Below are 17364 nucleotides of genomic sequence, written 5' to 3'. Positions count from 1 at the left end.
GAAGATCCCTAGGTTTTATCCTTATCATTTCTGTAATGTACAGTCAAGTTTGAGTTCCATGTCAAGGCTTTCCCACAATCATGGCTTTTATAAGCCTTCTTTCCAATTTAAATATTCTGGTGTCTAGGCAGTTCCCATTGAGCATATGCTTAAGGTTTCTCTCCAGTATCAATCGTCTGATGTAAAGAGATGATCTCTGACTGAAGCCTTCCCACATTGAGCCGACTGATTTTTCTGATGTCTCACAAGCTTTATACTCCATCTGAATGTCTTTCCTTGTTCGTTACAGTGACACTGTTTCTATCTAGTATGAATTTTCCTATAGGAAACAAGGGACGACTGTCTCAGAAAAATTTTACCACATTGATTACATTCATAAAGTTTCTTTCTAGTGTGGATTTTCTGAGGTTTACACAGACTGGAGTTGCATCTGAAAGCCTTTCCACATTGATTACATTTATAAGGCTTTTCTCCAGTGTGGATTCTCTTATGTTCAGCAAGATTGGAAGTTTGTGTGATAGTCTTTCCACATTGATAACATTCATAAATCTTTTCTCCAGTGTAGACTCTCTGATGTTTGGCAAGACTAGAACTGCATCTGAAAGTCTTTTCACATTGAATACAGTTATAAGATTTCTATCCACTGTGAATTCTCTGATGTACTTCAAGACTGGAACTCTGTCTGAAACTCTTTCCACATTTATTACATTCATAAGATTTCTCTCCAGTGTGAATTGTATGGTGTACAATAAGAGATGAGTTTTCACTAGAAACTTTGCCACATTCATGACATTCACTAGCTTTCTCTCTAGTATGGATTCTCTGATGTACAGCAAGGCTGGATATGCATTTGAAAGTCTTTCCGCGTTGATCACAGTCATAAGGTTTAACTCCCGTGTGGGTTCTGTGTTACTGAGCAAGATTAAATCTTGTACTGAAAGTCTTCCTACCGCTATTGCATTCAAGTTTCTTTCTAATAAGGGAGAACTTTTCACTGAAAGTTTTACCACATTCAAGACATTCATGAGCTTTCTCTCTAGTATGAATTCTCTTATGGGAAATAAGGGGTGACTGTCTCCTGAAGGTCTTTCTGCATAGCAGAAGTATGAAGATATTCACTAGCATAAAATTTTTGATGGTAAATAAGGTATGGTTGTTGCTTAAAGGCTTTACTTCATTCATTACATCCATGTTTCCATTGTGAATTTTTTCATGGTCAGTGAGCTTTGAATTAGAACAAAAGGCCTTCTCACCATTATATATAAAAAACATTTTTCCACTATGACTTTGCTGGTATCTAACTAGGTCTGAATTCAAAGTGAAGGCCATCGCACACTGATTATGTTGATAAGCTTGCACTTTGGGAGGATTCTCATGAGACTCAAAAAAGTGTACATGTTCAAGAAAGCATTCCCTATTTTTACTATTCGGAGGACAGCCATTCCTGCCAGGCCTAGAGGCCTGTGGGCTACCCGAGTCTTCTTACCTCACCTCCCGAGGTCTTCGGTTGGCCAAACCGGGTGCGCATATGAGAGAAAGGACGTTCCAGAGTTGAACAAGGGTTGAGCTTTATTACAGGGTCTAGTTACAAGTGTAGGGAAATTCTTCCTTAGGAGGAAGAGGGAGAATCTCCCAAGGAGGCAAAGATCTTACAATAAGGGATTGGAAGTAGAAGTGTAAGTGGGGGGAGAGGGGGAGGGGAGAGAAGAGAGAGGAAAGTGAGGAGCCTAGTAAGCTCACACGTGGTCCTTTGCCCAAGAGGCTTTTTCCGGCTTTCCTGAACCTACTTAAGCCCTTTGCCCGTAGTTTACATATCAATATCGAGCCTGTTAGGAGACAACAGGTGTGCCCAATCCGGGATGACCTCGAGGGCAGGGAGACTCCACCCATCACGTATCTCCCGGGGAGAGGCGGAAATACCCGACCTAGCCGAGCTAGCTCAGTCTGACCTTCTCGAATCCCCGCTGTTCATGGAGGGCCTCGTAAGACTCTAAGATTTAGAAGTCCCACTTTTACCCGCCCGAGATCGTCCACACGGAATTGAGCTTCCAATCCTAACATATCCCCTTCTTTGTTATGCGCGGAGCGCACCTGGCTCTAGAGCAAACAGTGGCTGGAGGCTGAGTGGATTAAGGAAGGCCTTTAGCCTATGAGTACCCTACAACAAGACTTCATTCACACAGAAATCTGCAGCTAGCACAACTGACAAAGGGAGGCATCAAATAAAACAAAGATGAAACTAAATGGCTGAGTTACAACAGGGGAAGTGCAATCAACTAATCCCAAAGCATATTTTAAGAGGAGCAGCTGGTGTAGGCGCCTTACACGTCACAACCCCCCTTAATCTTGCAAATGGATCTATACAGGTGGAAAATTGGTCACCTCCTCCCCCCCCAAGTGTCTGAGTCTGTGATATCAAAGTCCTCATTCAGCTGGCGAAAAAAGGATGCCTAGATTGAAGGCTGTCAGCGGCAGTGTCTGTGGTTGTGACGAGGGCTGCTTTCTCTCTGGGCAGTAAAGTTAAAGCTGTCAGCAGCAGACTCAGGTGGTGCATGATCCTTCTCCGGGGTCTCCGGGCTCTCCGCCTCCTGCGTCTCCGTCGCCTCCGACCTCAGTTCCCACTTACGGATCCTTCTAATGGGAATCCACGCATTCCTTTTTCCTGCGGAGACACAAACATACCCTCGACCCCATATTAGTATCTTAAAATGTCTCATAGCTGGAGTAGTATATGAGTTCCTTGAGACAGCTGTATCAAGCTCTGATTGTATTAGGCGATCTCTATCTCCCCTTCTTTGTTTAGCGAGAATCGCCTTTAAGGTAAAATTGATAAGAATGCATAGCGGCTGATTATTTTGGTATAGCTGCTGCCAGGTACTTAAAAATGCTTGATTAACATCTGTAAGGAACCTGAACTTTACGGATTTTTTCTTTATAACAAACACAGGAGCCTTCCAGGGTGACTGTGATGGCTCTATATTTCCTTTCTCTAATTGCTCCTTAACCAGTATTTGTAATGCCTGGAGTTTTTCTGGAGTCAGAGGCCATTGCTCCACCCAAATCGGGGTGTCTGACTTCCAATTCAAGGGTGGGGACTCCAGTGCAACAGCAATGGCCCTTACTAAAAATTTGATAGCTTCATCCCGAGGCGGCTCATAATGTCTCTGCCCCAGATGTTAAAACTAAGTCCTGGAATCACCAACAGCCATACGGTCCCTTGGCAATCCTCTGCCTCCCACTTTACTGGGTGCATTGTCTCTAAGGTATTTTGGCACCCTCCTATTCCCCACACTGGTCTCCCTTGATTCTCCTCTCCCATATCTCGACCTACTGCCTCCTGCAGCCTGGCCACAAAATTAGTAAATGGCTCATTGTTTCCTTGCGTAATCCTAGTCATGGGAAACTCTCTCTTTCTTAGAGGCTATAACCTTCCAGGCGGCAATAGCCATTCCGGCAATCAAGACGTAATCAGCGGCCGAGTACTGTAATTGATTTCTTGTAGCCTCAAACTGCCCTGTTCCTGTAAATCGTTGATACTCCTGGGGGGCCTGAACCCCTAGCCCACTGGTAGTGCTCTTTACCCTCTGAGAAAATTCTGATACCCAAATCACATTCTGCCCAGGGGTAAGGCAGGCTCTGGCTAAGCTCTTCCAGTCATTAGGAGTCAGAACGAACTGACCGCTGACAGTTTCAAGCATGGCTATAACAAAGGGTGAATTAGGGCCGTGCTTGGTACAAGCCTCTTTAAGAGTCGCCACTCTCTTCCACTCTAAAGGCACGTGGCTCCTTCGAACCCCACCGGGGACGCTGGGGTCCGCTATTTCTAGCACAGGAAATGTCCCTACCTCTTCTCCATTCTCTATAGCCTTTCTTATTCCTTTTTCCAAACTGGACTGTGGCCCTGAACTGTCTGACCAATGGAGCAGGTTATGAGGAGGCACAGAGGGAACGCACGGTACGTTCTCCCCTGCCTCGCCTTTTCCATCTGCTAGATGGAGCTCCGAACCTATTTTTTCTTTACGCTCCTTACCTTTCCGCTTAACTTTCTGCTTGCCTGGGTCCTCCGTCCCTCCCCTCTCCCCGCTTCCACTCTCATTCCAATCCCGCCCTGGCCTCTCCAGTCCTTCCAAAAGAGTCTTAATTACACCGTATATCCGGAAATCTAAATCCTCCAGCTCCCCAGGGTACTGTTGCTCATATGCAGTCATTTGCTCTCCGACCGTTCCCCATTTTTCTCTTGATATTCCTGTCTGCTTGAGCCAAGGAGAAACTTTCCAAATCCTTTTACAAAATTCTCGGAGGTCGTTTAACTCTATTGTGACCCCCGCCTCCCTGCATTCCCTGTGAAGTGTCTCAGCCCAGACCTCCTGTTCCTCTGGCTTTGTTACTGGCAATAGATTCCCCATCTCCGCCCTTTTCCCAGGGGTTTGGGAAGCTTCTCTCCTCTTTCTCTCCTTCCGAATCTAGAATTCGGGACTCGCTTCTTTCACAGCCCCTTCCGGGTGTTCCCCCAAACACCCAGGAATCCGCGTCTGTCCTCTGTTTGGAGACGCCACCTGCCAAGCCTAGAGGCCTGTGGGCTACCCGAATCTTCTTACCTCACCTCCCGAGGTCTTCGGTTGGCCAAACCGGATGCTCGTATGAGAGAAAGGACGTTCCAGAGTTGAACAAGGGTTGAGCTTTATTTCAGGGTCTAGTTACAAGTGCAGGGGAATTCTTCCTTAGGAGGGAAAGAGAACCTCCCAAGGAGGCAAAGATCTTACAATAAGGGATTGGAAGTAGAAGTGTAAGTGGGGGGAGAGGGGGAGGGGAGAGAAGGAGAGAGGAAAGTGAGGAGCCTAGTAAGCTCACACGTGGTCCTTTGCCCAAGAGGCTTTTTCCGGCTTTCCTGAACCTACTTAAGCCCTTTGCCCGTAGTTTACATATCAATATCGAGCCTGTTAGGAGACAACAGGTGTGCCCAATCCGGGATGACCTCGAGGGCAGGGAGACTCCACCCATCACGTATCTCCCGGGGAGAGGCGGAAATACCCGACCTAGCCGAGCTAGCTCAGTCTGACCTTCTCGAATCCCCGCTGTTCATGGAGGGCCTCGTAAGACTCTAAGATTTAGAAGTCCCACTTTTACCCACCCGAGACCGTCCACATGGAATTGAACTTCCAATCCTCACACATTCCCTGGGATTCTTTTTTTACAGCTAATTAGCTGATCATCTTAGAGAATCTTCCAACAACCTCCCACCACCTCTCTCCCTCCTCAGCCCAATTCTTGGACTCAGACTTTCCTCCTTCTGAATAGAATCTCTTGGTCTTTTTTCCAGATCTGTCCCTGCTACGCTAATTTTCTTCCGAAGTAGGACATCCAGACCCTACTGGTCTTTTTCCCTTTTCTTTAATCTCTTTGGGATATAGACCTAGTAGTCAGAGAGTTATTTCTGGGTCACAGGGTATGCACAGTTTGATAGCTCTTTGGGCCTAATTCTAAGTTGTTCTCTAGAATGGTTGAACTAGTTCACAATTCCACTAGCAAGGCAATTAGTATTCTTATTTTTCCACATTCCCTCCAGCATTTTTCATTTTCCTTTTCTTTCATGTTAGCTAATATGATGAGTATGAGGTGGTATCTCAGAGTTGTTTTCCTTTGCATTTTCTCTAATTATTAGTGATTAAGGGCATTTTTGTCAGTATTGATGAAGTGGATTTCTTTCTTTGAAAACTACAAGAAGAAATTCATGCTATCAAAACAACCATATTTTTTTTTTAAATTGTAGACCTATAATCACTTGTCCAAGACTAATAATTAGAAAGAAAAATGACAAATATTGGTAGGTCTGCAGAGTGTTAGAAAACACTGACACTGTTTGTGGAGGAGGGAACTGGCCCAGTCATTTCTGTAAAACAATTTGGAGTTGTGCACAAAAAGTTCCTAAAGTATTCATACTTCCTGACCCAGGAATGTTTCTATTAGTCCTGTGCACCAGCAAAATCAAAGAAACAGGAAAAGAGCCCAAGTGTTCAAAAATATTTTAGTAGCTCTGCATAACAAAGAATTGGGGAAAAGGAGGTACCCATTAATGGCCCAAATGACTAAGAAAATTCTGAAATTAATGTAATGGAATATAATGGAAAATTCATTCAGAGGACAAGCCCTAGATGGACTCATTCACATTCACATTGCGGGGAAACTGCCTCCATGCAGGACTCGCTTCTCCCATGTATTAGATCTGGGCTTTCCTCCCCCCATCTCCCACTTCACTGGCTGCTGCGGACTAGGTCTGGGCTGGGCCGGGGGTTCCCTGGCATCGACTCCCCCCACTTTACACCTATCCGTGCCCTCTATCCCTCAATAATTCAGAAAACACACAATGTCACAGAGAGGACAAACCCCCACACACACCAAGGCTCTTGGCCTACAACCCTTCCCCCCACTTTCAGGTGACAGTGACCCCTTGGGGACCATTGGGGCAGGGGGGCAGGCCGAGCTGCGGTCCAGGGGTCCCTGGAGTCCCCTCCATGGAGGAGGGGATAGACTGGGATCTCGGGGTGCAAGACCGACAGGAGGTAGCTCTGGAGGCTGAGGATCCCCCGCAGAAGGACACAGAGCAAAGAAACCCGCCCCCCTCCCAGTCTTCTAGTAGTCACTCCACCAAGCCCCTCTCCACTGACACCAAGAAAACAGGTGCTCCATCAGCCACCACCACACCATCCTTACGTGGAACCAAGAGTTTACAAAAAATGGAGAAGTTCTGATTGCTGTGGATAAGTTCACTTATCTTGATCGTGCATTTTCCAGGGATGTACACGTTGATAATCAAGTTGATTCACGCATTGTCAGAGCTAACTCAGGGTTTGGGAACTTCCAAAGCAAAGTATGGGAGAGAAGAGGTATTAGACTGACTAACAAACTGAAGGTCAACAGAGCCGTTGTGCTGACATCGTTATTGTATGCCTGTGAAACCTGGACAATCTACCAGCTCCGTGCCAGGAAAGTGAATTGCTTCCATTTAAATTGTCTTAGGAAGATCACCTGGCAGGATAATGTACCAGACACTGAGGTCTGAATGCCAAGCATTCAAAGTGTACAGCTTAGAATGTAATTTTGATGGGCTGGCCAAGCTGTTCCAATGCAAAATGTATGCTTGCCAAAAAGACTGTTTTATGGAGAACTTACACAAGGCAACCATTCAAGTGGTGTTCAGAAGAGATACAAGGACGCTCTCAAGGTGTCTCAAAAGAACTTCTTTCCCACTCTGCAGCCTATGACTGTCCATCCCCCTCCTTTCTCCCAGGACTCCTCCCTGTCTGACCTAACCTTCTCCAGGTTTTCGGGCCAATCTTTTTCCAGGTCACACCCACTAATCCTGTGACCAGGGATGCCCTACCAGGCCCTGCTCTGGGTCCCCTTCTCTCTCTTCTACTTCACTTGGGGATCTCATCAGCTCCCCTGGATTAGTGGTGATCTCTGTACCATGCTGAGGATTCTCAGATCTCCTTATCCAGCTTTTCTCTCCCTGCTGACCTTCAGTTTCAATCTCTGGTGCCTCTCACCAAATGTCTTTAGGCTCACAACCTAGGTGTCTTGCTTAACTCCTCACCTGCTTATTTTTGGCTGCCCACACACACACCCAAGCTGTTGTCCAAGCCTGTTGACTTCACCTCAGCAGCATCGGTCCAATATTCCCTTCTCTCCTCTTACTCAGCTCCTACCCTGGGACACACCCTTCTCACCTCACATCTGGACCAGGGCAATAGCTGCTGAAAGATCTGCCTGCCTCCAGTCTCTCCCCACTCCCATTTAACCTCCATTCAACTGTCAAAATGATCTTTCTCAAATGAAGATCTAACAGTGGCACCCTTCTACTCAACAAACTATACTGGCCCCCTATTGCCTACAGCAGCAAATACAAAACTTATGTGGCATTCAAAGGTCTCTGTAGTCCACTCTATCATTCCAGTCTTCTTATACCTTAGTCCATCCTCTCTCAGTGATTCTGCCCTCCTGACTGTTCCTCACACAACATCCTCCATCTCCCTGGCATTTTGTCTGGCCACCCCCATGCCTGAGACACTCGATCATCTTAGCCTCCTGGCTTCCTTCCTGTCTCAGCTAAGATCCCACCTTCTCCAGGAAGTCTTTTGTTGTTGTTCAGTTGCTTTCAGTCCTGTCCAATTTAACTCTTCATGAGCCCTTTTGGGGTTTTCTTGGCCAAGATATTGGAGGACTGCTTTGCCACTTCCTTCTCCGGCTCATTTTACTGATAAGGAAACTGAGGCAAACAGAGTTAAGTGACACAGGGCCACACAGCTCACACAGACACACTGTGTCTGAGGCTGGATCTGAGGGCGGATCTTCCTGCCTCCAGGCCAGTACTCCATCCATGGTACCACCTGACTGGCCCCAACTACTTGTTGTTCAGTCATTTTCAGCCTTTTTGTATGCTCCTTAATTTTAGAGCCTTTCTTGTGTTGCTTATCTCCAGTCATATCAAATGTTACATGAAAAATGAACAATAAAGTTCATTATATTCAAGAAATAGGGAGAATGACTTCAAGAAAACTATCAAAATTAGATTTTAGATTTTAAAATTCACAACCATGAAATAAAATGAGTATATTAAATACCTGTGTATGTACACATACGCATGTATGTATATATCCCCATACATTTATAACAAGAAAAGGCTGCACATGAAATATTTTGTATTACGTATTGCTTGATTTTCATTTTAAAATACTAAAAAATTCAATACATCAGTTTCAAAATCGTCCTGATATCCCGTCTGAGCTCCATAGGACATAACTTCACAAAGACTTGAGGAAGCTCTCTCCTTTGCCAAACCAGCTATAGAGGGTCAAACATCACACTTACCCTAACAGGAGAATACATCTCACTAAAATGAGACCAGATTAGAATTTCCTCCTAGGACAAACTCAAATCAAATCTACATCCACGATCACAAATGTTTTCATATAGATCTTCCTCATGATCAGGGACCTTCCCCATCTGTGCTAGGTAGTTCCATACACTTGGCAGAGAACAATAAAATAGAGCTGTCACAATGACTTTTCATTCAACATGTTGTATCCACGGTCTTTCTTGGTCAGGAAGCAGGTGGCACAGAGTCCTCTGGAGCAGTGGCTGCTCAGTACAATAATCAAAGTTGTGGCTCTTTACAATGTTATTTTTACCAGTTATTGCCTTAATACTACTCCCCTCACTCTGCATCCATTCACTTGCCAGGTTTCAACAAAATCATCTTTGTTATAGTATATTTATGTTCAAATTCATTTATATACCAACTTTTATTCAGCTGCCACCGTATTATAGGGCGTGACACCTTGGTTTCCACTTGTTATTCCTAACGGAGTTATAAAAAAATTTTTTTTGAAGTGTTTGGGTCCTCTCTTTGGGTGAAGTATTTGGGTCCTTTCTTTGATTTAAGGGAATGCGCCCTCTAGTGGTAGCTTAAGTGACTGGAAGCTTCACACCTCACAAACAGGGAATTGATTAATTTGCCTCTTTTCCCAGCCCCTCCAATTCTTGTTAACATTGCCAATTTGTATGAGTGAGAGGTGAAATCTCACAAGTGGCTTAATTTACATTTACCTGATTATTAATGATTTTGAGCATATTTGCTTAGACTTTCTTAAAACTTAATATTATTCTAAATAAAAATACATTTATTTCTCCCCCTTTTAACCTGCTATCTCACAGGTGAAAAGGAAAGGAAAAAGAATTTCATTACAAATATGCAGTCAAGCAGAATAAATTCCCTCCAATATTTGTTATTTTAGTATTCTATCACCTTTATCAATCTTATAAGCTGTCTAATTGTTATTAATTTGCCTTAGTGATGACAAATGTGGAGCATTTCTTCATATGATTATTCGTATTTTTTCCTTTGAAAACTGCCTATTCCTAGATTTTGATCACAGGTCTATTGGGGGATAGCTTGTTTTTATAAATCTTCAACCACTCTTTATACATCTGGATTAGACACTTTTATCAGGGAAATTTGCTGTATATCTTTTCCCCAATTAATTGCCACCCTTGAGAATTAAGATGTATGAGAGATGTTATTTGATGAAAACATCCCATTTAATTTTATGTGATTCTCCCTATCCCTTGTTTAGTGATGAATACTTCCCATATCCACAACTGCAAAACATATCTTCTTCATGGTTCCTATAATTTATTTGAGGTGATCTTTTACTCTAAGTCACATATCTATTTAGAACTAATCTAGAATACAGTATGAGATGTTGCTCTGTACCAAAATTCTGTCAGACTGCTTTGCATTTTGGGATTGGGTGTTGTTGTTTGTTTTTGTTATTGTTGTTTCCAGCATTTTGTAGTGATTAATAACACCTGGCCCAGTAGTCTGATTTATTAAAACACAAGGTTACAACCCTCATTTTTAAACTTATTTTCTTTTTTATTTTCAGTTACAAATTCCATTCCTCCAGTTGCCCCCTCATCTACCCATTCAAATGGTAAGAAATATAATACCCATTAAACATAAAAATTCATACAAAATATATTTCCAAATTAACCATGTTTTGGAAGGAAGAAAAATAAAGAAAGGAAAAAATTTAAATCTGTACTCTGAGTTTATCAATACACTATACGAATGTGGACTCCATCTTTTATTGTGAATCTTTTGTAGATATGGTGGATCATTATATTGATCAATTAAGTCTTTCACAATTGATCATTATTACAATATTGAGGTTATTGTGAACATTTTTCTCCAGGTACTGTTCATCGGTTCTTCACATTGCATCAGTTAATGCAAGTCCTATCAACCTTTTCTTTTTTAAAAAAAACCCTTCATTTCTTATGCCACAATAATGTTCCACATTCTTATACCATAATTATTCATCTACTTCCCAATTGATGAGTGTTCCCTCAGTTTCCAATTCTCTGCCACCACAAAAAGAGCTGCTAGAAATATTTTTGTACATATGAATCTTTTTTTTTCTTTTCTCTGATCTTTTTGGGAAATAGACCAAATACCAGTGTTGTTAGGTCAGAGGATCTACAAACTTTTATAGCTCTAGTGGCATACTTCCAAATCTGTCTCTAGATTGATTAGACTAGTTCACAACTCCACCAATAGTGCTTTAGTGTGCCTCTATCCCTAGATCCCTAACAGCATTTGTCATTGTTTCTTTTCTTTTATCTTAGCCAATCTTATGGGTGTGAGGTGGTACTTCAGTGTTATTTTCATTGTATTTCTCTAATTATTAGTGATTTAGACCATTTTTCCCATATGAATATTAATAGCTTGGATTTCTTTATCTGAAAAATGCCTTCCTACCCTTTGACCATTTATCAACTGGGGGACATGTAAGAGTTTACTAAAGTAAAAACAAAATTCTCCTTTTCCAAATTTTCTTCTAATTTTGGCTGCATTGTTTTTGTTTACAAAAAAACTTTTAAATTTTATGTAATCAAAGTTACCCATTTGATCTCAGAACCTCTAAGTCTAGTTTGGTCATGAGTTTTTCCTCTACCCATAGATCTGACAGGTAGTTTCTTCCAGGGTCCAATAATTTGTTTATGATTATCACCACTTGTCTAAATCACCTAGCCATTTTGATCTTATCTTGGAATATAGCATAATATGTTGGTCAATGCCCATTTCTGCCAGACTACTTTCCAGGTTTCTCTTTTTTTTTTTTTTTTTGTTAATAAGTTAGTAATAAGCTCTTCCCCCAAGAGCTGAGATCTTTGAGTTTATCAGACACTTGGTTATTGTGCTCATTTGCTTCTATGTATTATGTACCTGATCTCTTCCATTAATCAACCCCTCTTTTTCTTATCTAGTATCAAATTGCTCTGATGATATCTCTGTAGTATAATTTGATATCTGGTATTTCCAGCCATCTTTTTTCCCCTACTGATTCCCTTCCTTTTCTTGAGCTTTTATTCTTATTGATGAATTTGGTTATTTTTATAACTCTATAAATTCTTTGGAGGTTTGATTAGTATGTCATTGAATAAGTAAATTAATTTTAGTGATATCACCATCATTATTACATCGACTTGGCCTACCCGTGAGCAATCAATATTTTTTCACTTCCTTAGCTCTGCCTTTATTTATATGAAGAGTATTGTGTGATTGTGTTCAGAGTTCCTGTGTGTATCTTAGCAGGTAGACCCCCAAGTATTTCATATTGCCTGCATTTATTTTCAATGGAATTTCTCTATTTCTTCCTGCTATGTTTTGTTGGCAATATATGAAAATGCTAATAATTTCAGTGGTTTTATTTGCATCGTGCAACTTTGCTAAAGTTGTTGTTTTTACTAATTTTTAGTTGAGTCTCTAGTATTAGCTAATTAAGTCATGTCATCTGCAAAAAGTGATACTTTTCTTTTCTTACTGCCTATACATGCTGCTCCAATTTCTTTGTCTTATTACTACATCTAGGATTTCTAGTACAATATTCAATGGTAATGGTTACAGTGGATTTCTTTATTTCACCCTTGGTGTTATTAGAAAGGCTTCTAGTTCATGCTTATTGTAGATAATACTTTATATTGGTTTTAGACAGGTACTACTTATCATTTTAAGAAAATCTCCACTTATTCCTATGTTTTCTATTATTATTTGGCTATTGAGGTTAAGTGACTTGCCCAGAGACATACAGCTAGTGCCGTATGCTAAATATGAGCTCAGGTCCTCTTAACATCAGACCCAGTGTGTATCCACTGCACTAGCTAGCTGTATAGTTTTATATTCTTTTTAATAGGAATGGGTATAATTCTGTCAAAAATATTTTCTGCATCTATTCATATAATCATATGAGTTCATTGTGTTTTGTCTAAAACTTTTTTTGCATCTATTGCTATGGTCATAATTTTTGATATTTTTGTTATTGTTATAATTAATTATACTCTTCCTAATATGGAATGAGTCCTGTATTCCTGTTATAAATCTAACATGGCCATAGAGTATGGTCTTTGTGACTTGTTGCTGTTATGACCTTGCTAGTATTTTATTTAAAAAATTTTTATCAAAATTCATTAGAAGAATTAGTTTGTAGATCTCTTTCAGTTTTTGAACTCCTTGGTTTAGGTGTCAAAACCATAATTGTGTTATAGAAGAATTTGATAGGATTCCTCCCTTACATAATTTTTCTCAAAAGAGTTCTATGGTGTTGCCATTGCTGTTTAAATATTTCGTAGAATTCCATAAAATTTGCTTGTAAATCCATCTGATCACTAGGGTTTTCTCTTGGGGAGCTCATTTATGATTTATTTCATTTACTTTCCTAAGACAGGGTTTTTAAATGCCCTATTTCCTCTTCTATTAATCTGGGCAATTTATATTTTTAAATATTTATTTCATGTAGATTGTGAGTTGACTTGGTACATCATTGGGCAAAATAGCTCATAATTATTGCTTTCATTTCACTGCATTGTTGGCACATTCACCTGTTTCATTTTTGATGTGAGTTAATTTATGTTTTCTCTTTTTTCAACCAAACTGTCAATAGTTTACATATTTTATAAGTTTTTATTAGTACAATGCTTTTCATCTTTTGATTTTATTAATCTCTTTGATTTTCAGGTTTCTATTTTGGTGTTTAATTAGATATTTCTAATTTGTTGTTTTTAATGGGATTTTTTTAGTTGCTTGCCCAATTCATTGACCTGTTTTTTTCTCTCTCTGTCTCTCTCTCTCTTTTACTGATGTAAGTGCTCAGAGACAGAAATTTTTCTCTAAGTACTAGTTTGGTTGCATCATACAAGTGTTGATATGCTGTATCATTGCTATCATTATATCCATGAAATTATTGTTTTTAAATCTGTTTGGTGTGAATTCTTTAGGATTATATTATTTACTTTTACTTGATTTTTAATTTATGCTTCCAATGCCTTTTACTGAATGTAATTTTTACTGTATTATGGTCCAAAAAAGATGAATTTTATATTTTTGCTTCTTTAATTTGTTGTGAGGTATTTATACCCTAATCCATGGTCACTAGATATGACTCTGCCATGAACAGTTGAGAAATAGATGTATTCACAGTCAAATATCTCCAGAAGTCTATCATATCTAACTTTCCTAAAATTCTATTCATCTCCTGACTTTTCTTGTTTCCTTTATGGTTAGATTTACTCATTTGCTTAGCCCCTTCCCTCCTACTACTCCAATTGTGTTTGTGTGTGTGTATGTATAATATATGGGGGGGGGGGGTGTACATACATATACACACAAGTGTGTTTTGTGTATGTATATATGTGTGTACACACACACACAAACATATACTTTCCACCTTGAACCAGTTCAATTTTCCCTCCGTCAAAAAAACTCTTCCTTGTACACCTTTTATAAGACAAATGTCCCTATTTCTCCTCTCCCTTCCCCCTTCTCCCAGTGCATCCCTCTTTCATACTCTTCCTTCTTCTTTTGAGACCATCCCAACACAATAGAGTCACACCCATACCCTCTGTATAAGCAGTTTCCTTCTGACCACCCTTATGATCATAAGAGTTCTGAGAAGCTACATGTATCATTATCCCACTGAGAGAAATGAATACATATCTCTCACATTAATGGCTAATTATTAAAACTGAGGAGACCCATGCTTTTTTCCCCCTATCCTATTTCCTTGTCCAGTCTGTCAAGGATAGGGTTGGTGGAAGATGGGATTAATATTCTCCTCATTCTCGGTATTGTTAATCCACCAAACTAGCTCTGGTTTGGGTGGGAGATATAGATTTTTTGTCTAGATTGCCCAAGGTTGGGGGTGGTCTGAGTATAGACCAATTGTATAGTGCAAGAACCAATGGTTCATCAGTCACCACCACACCATCCTTAAGTGGAGCCATCAGTTACAGCACATGGAGAAGTTTTGATGCTGTGGATAAGTTCACTTACCTTGTCATATTCATTCTTGTATTAATTATTAACCAATCAAAGTTGATTGCCTCCCTTGGGAACACCCCTCTTCCAATGGACATATAAGACATGAGCCCACTGCCATGACTGTCTTTGGTCTAAGAGAGATGGCCAAATGACCATCCTTTTATTAGTAAGCATACTAGCTATATAGTAATAAAATAACTAAATTACCCAGAAATTATGTCTCCTGAACTTTTTACACATCACAGTTCTAGTGGCTAAATGAAGAGACCAGAGCTTTGTACCCTAGATTCTTAACAAAAACTTCCTTATATTAGACCCACATAATGAATTCTCCACATTGGGAGTTCTGATGAGAGTCTGGTTGTAATCTGACTCTCCCTTTCACCAGTAATTAGGTTTTTTGCTGCATAGTTGCAGCTTTCTAACTTTCACAGCAGGGAACCATACAGGGCACTACACAGTAATTGATGTGTCTGTTTGAATGAGATCCCCTAAAGTAAGCTGTAGGAAGATAAGGGAAAAAAAAAGTGCACACAGTAAAGGGTCAAGTGGAAAACTCAGGATATTTTGGACTTCAGCTAAGGAAAATCCAATTGATTCATATAAGACCTCAAAGTACTAGCAATATATTCTGAATTTTTTTGCAGGAATAGGTCAGTTTAGAAAAAAAAAAAGGCTATCTGGGTCACTACCCTGTGAGAGAATCTCTAAAGCTACATTCTTTGCTTTCAAATTTGGGGGGGGGGGGAGGTTACATATAAATTAAGCTGTGTGTATAAAAGAAACTATTTAAGTAAAGGAAGGAATTAAATATTTTTCAGGAGGAATTAAGCCAAATGTAGAATTGTATATGGCAAAAAATAAAATCTTCTGTAAACTAAGAAAACAGAAAGGTAAGTAAAAAGTAAGTAAAGTAGTTTTACTCAACTTTTATTTCTGCATGTTTTTGGTCTATTTCTTTAGGATATGGCCAGCATTTGCTAGGCAGGGGAACTGAAAATGCAGGGTGAGACTCTGCCAGATTATGTTTAAAAGGGAGCGTTTTTAAAGATTTATCTTTCGATTGTTAGTTTACAGTTTTGGAAGTGGAATCAGAGAAGGTATCTCTCAGTAAAATGCCAAGTTTTTTCTTTGGATTTAGCAACTGATAAAGCTCTAGACCAAGCAGTCCAAAGATGGCAAGGGCTGATGAGAGAGAGCTAAGTTAAGCAAAAGGATGTTTTTTTTCTGATAACTCCAAAGTTTGATGAATTCAGGTGCAATTGATTTGCAAACCTAAAGTTTGTAGATTATGTTTCAATTAAATCTAAGGAAGTGTCTTGCCCTACCCTCCCACCTCAACATATCTGACATCAGGGCAATGCGTTTTTTTGTCTTTTCAAACACTTTAATCAGGGTCTTTTTTTTATCATAGCCTTAAATGTAATCTTACAATCCATTCACTCAAATCAATTCATTTGAACTGTCTTAGGAAGATTCTGAGGATCACCTGGCAGATAAGGTACCAGGCAATGACGTCCTTGCTCAAGCTGAACTGCCAAGTGTTCAAACTATGCTTCAGAGAGCACAACTCCAATGGACTGGCCACGTTGTTCGAATGCAAAATGTATGCTTGCCAAAAAGACTATTTTATGGAGAACTCGCATGGGGCAGGCGATCACATAGTGGCCAGAAGAAACGATACAAGGACACTCTCAAGGTCTCTCTCAAGAACTTTGGATTTGACATGGGAGACAGTGGCACAGGATCATTCAGCATGGCATGCCCACATCAGAAAGGTTGCTGTGCTCTTTGAGCAAAGCAGAATTGAGACAGCACAAAGTAAATGCAGGATGAGCAAATTTGAGATACGCACCCCAAATATTCACATGGACTATCTGTGCCCAACCTATGGTAGAGCACTCTAAGCACCTATTGGTCTGATCAGTCACAGTCGGACACACTGAAATTTTACTTTATCATGGCGACGTCATTCTGGTCCTTGAAGACGAAGGACAACAACCAACAAAAACAAATGTAATCACTTTTTGAATTCAGTAATTTATGTTTAAAATGTATGCTGTATTATCATTAAAAAAGCTATTTTTATAAGCCATGAAGCTCTCTTGATTTGTAAATTAAGTGTTCACTCTCTCCAAGTTCTAAAAGGTGACGAGTAGCAGGATAGAAAGAGAGTATGACTTTTAATTTGGAAAATTGTTTTAGACAAAGGTAAAGAAGCTTGTGAAACAAATATATGAATCTATTAAGTTGTGAGGTTAAAGTCAAGGGCCTCTTTTGTTTATGTTTTAAGAAACAAGATTTCAGTACAGTCAATTATGATAATGAAGAGTAGTAACTTATAAGTTATCTTGTATCATCTTAACAGGAAATCTGATTTTACTTATGTTTGCTATTTAATCTGGGATTAGAATATGTGTAGAAATGCATGCAAACTACTTAAGAATCTCCTGAAAGATGTTCACATTGTTTAAAGGGATTCTCAG

The 17364-nt window shown here is 40.1% G+C and overlaps 1 protein-coding gene across 1 annotated transcript in view; it reads right to left on the bottom strand.

Moving 5' to 3' along the window:
* Positions 1-300: 300 nt before the first annotated feature.
* LOC140507337 (uncharacterized) overlaps positions 301-17364 on the bottom strand; it is a 39742-nt gene continuing 22678 nt past the window's right edge. The window contains 1 exon segment of the mRNA XM_072615450.1: positions 301-901. Within this exon segment, the coding sequence (XP_072471551.1) occupies positions 301-901 (601 nt within the window).

Source organism: Notamacropus eugenii, chromosome 5, assembly GCF_028372415.1.
Source record: "Notamacropus eugenii isolate mMacEug1 chromosome 5, mMacEug1.pri_v2, whole genome shotgun sequence".
Lineage (NCBI taxonomy): Eukaryota > Metazoa > Chordata > Mammalia > Diprotodontia > Macropodidae > Notamacropus > Notamacropus eugenii.
The sequence above is the reverse complement of the archived record's forward strand: the minus strand, read 5'-3'. Positions and strand labels throughout refer to the sequence as shown.